Source organism: Salvelinus sp. IW2-2015, unplaced genomic scaffold (genome assembly GCF_002910315.2).
Source record: "Salvelinus sp. IW2-2015 unplaced genomic scaffold, ASM291031v2 Un_scaffold356, whole genome shotgun sequence".
NCBI classification, from domain to species: domain Eukaryota; kingdom Metazoa; phylum Chordata; class Actinopteri; order Salmoniformes; family Salmonidae; genus Salvelinus; species Salvelinus sp. IW2-2015.
The window spans coordinates 50,935-54,854 of record NW_019942547.1 but is presented as its reverse complement, the minus strand read 5'-3'; the positions used below and the strand labels follow the sequence as shown (position 1 = coordinate 54,854).

At 41.9% G+C, this 3,920-nt stretch overlaps 1 protein-coding gene across 1 annotated transcript in view; it reads right to left on the bottom strand.

Moving 5' to 3' along the window:
* LOC112068273 (NADH dehydrogenase [ubiquinone] iron-sulfur protein 8, mitochondrial) overlaps window positions 1-3,920 on the bottom strand; it is a 22,980-nt gene that overhangs the window by 5,985 nt on the left and 13,075 nt on the right. The window contains exon 6 of the mRNA XM_024135369.2: window positions 270-398. Within this exon, the coding sequence (XP_023991137.1) occupies window positions 270-398 (129 nt within the window). The remainder of the gene's footprint in view (window positions 1-269; window positions 399-3,920) is intronic.

Genomic DNA, 3,920 nt, shown 5'->3' with positions numbered 1-3,920 from the left:
TGAGGGAGAGAAAGGTGAAAGAGAGAGGGGGGGGGGGGGGGGAATGAGAGGGGAGACACCAAACCAAATAGTTTTACAGGTCCTTCACGCCAACCTCAGTCACAGGAATCTGAACATCCAAACATCTAGAGGAAGCTATGAGAAGGGTTTGTGCCAAAAGGCACTCTTTAACCTACATACTGCCTTTGGTGAAATGTAGTGCACTCAGTAGGGAATAGGGTGCCATTTGGGACACCGACCACAGTAGAGGTGTAGAAGGTCCTGCTCACCTCCACGATGGCATCAACAGGACAGGCCTCCTGGCAGAAGCCACAGTAAATACATTTTGTCATGTCGATGTCGTAGCGCGTTGTCCTCCTGCTGCCGTCCGAACGGGGCTCTGCCTCAATGGTGATGGCCTATGCATTGGGGGGGGTAAATCATGTTTAGAGCAGTGAGCCTTAAGGTGTTGTGGTAGAGCAGACATAGGATTGGTCCCAAATGGCACCATATTCTGTAAATGGTGCACTTCTTTTGACCAGGGCCTATAGGGTGTACTATGTAGGGATCTGCGCAGCCATGAAGGTATTTCCGTTGCAAAGTGCAGGTGTTTTAGTGCCCTGGGAGTGGTAGGGATATGCAGATGTGAATAGTACAGGAGTGTAAACATTACAGGGGCCGGTTGCACCAGTTGGTCGTAACTCTACGTCAGACGAAAAATGCGCTTAACGCCGGACAAAACAAATCATACCCGTTGCACCACCTGGGCGTACGCCGTCTATGAGCTGTCTAGTAGRGAGCAGGAGTATGGTGTTAAATTGAGACGATCTTCATCACGATACCGATTAGAAATGAATAGTCCTCCATTTTCAAAAGCATGTGAATCTCGCGTTAGTATTTCACAACCTCCACTGGCTTTTGGAGTTGCCTACGCCCGAGTCATGAGCTAAATAACACTCTAGATTTGGGCAACATTATAGCATGCTAAATGTTTCTGACCAGTGATAGATGAGCAAACGAATAAATGTGCTGCCAACACTTATTTGCCCAGCCCGAGACATTTACATTACATTTAAGTCATTTAGCAGACGCTCTTATCCAGAGCGACTTACAAATTGGAAAGTTCATACATATTCATCCTGGTCCCCCCGTGGGGAATGAACCCACAACCCTGGCGTTGCAAGCGCCATGCTCTACCAACTGAGCCACACGGGACCTAATAATAATGTCAGAGACAGACAAGTCACAGGCTTTGGGTCGGGAGTAAGCTACTATGAGAGTAAATAGAAAAATCATCAACTTGTTATAGGCTACATAACATGTTGTCAAAATGGTCTGTGCTAAATAATAGATGAGTCATCTAGACTAAATATCTTGGCATTTACATGTAATATGCATGACTGCATCCTGTATCAAAAGGTTGGCTGGTCCTCATTAAAGTACCGTAGATCCCTTCACTATTCCTTTTTTGTTCACAAAGCTTCTGATTACACAAGCTTCTGATTTATCTAGCTTCGTTGTTAAAGTATCAAAACATGAGATACCAAACCAGTTCACTCAAGGTTCCTCTGGTCTCTCCACCGAATTAGGTTTTAATGCCCCCAATTTTTTAAATAACCTGCAGAACTGCATTTTGATTCCCTGGTGTCGCTAGGGCAGTTTAGGAGTCTAATGTTGAATTTGTTAAATGAGAATTGCATTTGTTTTGATTGAAAGCAACAAAAAAAGAAAAATGATGGTGTTGAATTTTTATTGTAACCAGTGTTAGAGACGATTTAAACATATTTGTATAAAATACAGAATATACAGAGCTCCATGTACGTCTGTGTAAATATGAAATATGAATGTATATGATGAAATATTAGGTACGTACCTTTATGATTTATATTTACCTGATTTGAGATATATTCCATTGTTATTAGTGTAAGAGTGTTTTTGGCTCCCCCTCTTGCCCATTCATTGTACTGTAGAAAGTGTGTTAGTGATAGGATAAAGGCAGGAAGTATTTATGTTATTTGTATTTTTTTTTAACCTTTATTTAACTAGTTGGGCCTTTGGGGGGAGGGGAGTTCTTGTTAGACACGGAAGCAGTATAGCCTTGACTATACATACATGCGTACAAATAGGCCATATTTTGTATTTTTCATGTCAAGTAATCTATGCTTTAAGTTGATTGGAGAATCTTATTTTTTTATATAAGAAGAATAAACCTTTGTTGCATCATATCCCTGGATCTCATTGAATTTGGGAACTTGTGGACTGTATGTGGACTGTATGCGTCCGAAAAACCCCTGCTTCAGGCTTGGGCTATGGTCAATTGGTAAGGAAGCACACACACACACTACCGGTCAAAAGTTTTAGAACACCTACTCATTCAAGGGTTTTTCTTTATTTTAACTTTTTTCTACATTGTAGAATAATAGCGAAGACATCAAAACTATGAATTAACACATATGGAATCATGTAGTAACCAAAAAAGTGTTAAACAAATCAAAAATATATTTTATATTTGAGATTCTTAAAATAGCCACCCTTTGCCTTGATGACAGCTTTGCACACTCTTGGCATTTGCTCAACCAGCTTCATGAGGTAGTCATCTGGAATGCATTTCAATGAAGAGGTGTGCCTTCTTAAAAGTTACTTTGTGGAATTTTTTTCCTTCTTAATGCGTTTGCGCCAATCAGTTGTGTTGTGACAAGGTAGGGGGGGTTTACAGAAGATAGCCCTATTTGGTAAAAGTCCATATTATGGCCAGACTAGCTCATATACGCAAAGAGAAATGACAGTCCATCATTACTTTAAGACATGAAGGTCGGTCAATATGGAAAATGTCAAGAACTTTGAAAGTTTCTTTAAGGGCAGTCGCAAAAACCATCAAGTGCTATGATGAAACTGGCTCTCACGAGGACCGCCACAGGAATGGAAGACCGAGTTACCTCTGCTGCAGAGGATAAGTTCATTAGTTACCAGCCTCAGAAATTGCAGCCCAAATAAATGCTTCACAGAGTTCAAGTAACAGACACATCTCAACATCAACTGTTCCTTATGATTAACGAGACRTGGTGTGATCATAACAACATACAGGAACTCAAGTCWTTCTGTTCACCTGATTTAGAATTCCTCACAATCAAATGTCGACCGCATTATCTACCGAGAGAATTCTCTTAGATTATAATCACAGCCGCATATATTCCCCCCCAAGCAGACACATCGATGGCCCTGAACTGACTTTATTTGACTATGTAAACTGGAAACCACATATCCTGAGGCTGCATTCATTGTAGCTGGGGATTTTAACAAGGCTAATCTGAAAACAAGACTCCCTAAATTCTATCAGCATATCGATTGTGCTACCAGGGCTAGTAAAACCCTAGATCATTGTTATTCTAACTTCCGTGATGCATATAAGGCCCTCCCCCGCCCTCCTTTCGGAAAAGCTGACCACAACTCCATTTTGTTGCTTCCAGCCTACAAACAGAAACTAAAACAACAAGCTCCCTTGCTCAGGTCTGTTCAACGCTGGTCCAAACAATCTGATTCCACTCTTCAAGATTGCTTCGATCACGTGGATTGGGATATGTTCCGCATTGCGTCAAACAACAACATTGACGAATACGCTGATCCGGTGAGTGAGTTTATTAGCAAGTGCATCGGCGATGTCGTTCCCACAGCAATTATTAAAACATTCCCAAACCAGAAACTGTGGATTGATGGCAGCACTCGCGCGAAACTGAAAGCGCGAACCACTGCTTTTAACCAGGGCAAGGTGACCGGAAACATGACCGAATACAAACAGTGTAGCTATTCCCTCCGCAAGGCAATCAAACAAGCTAAGCGTCAGTATAGAGACAAAGTAGTCGCAATTCAACGGCTCAGACACGAGAGGTATGTGGCAGGGTCTACAGTCAATCACGGATTACAAAAAGAAAACCAGCCCCGTC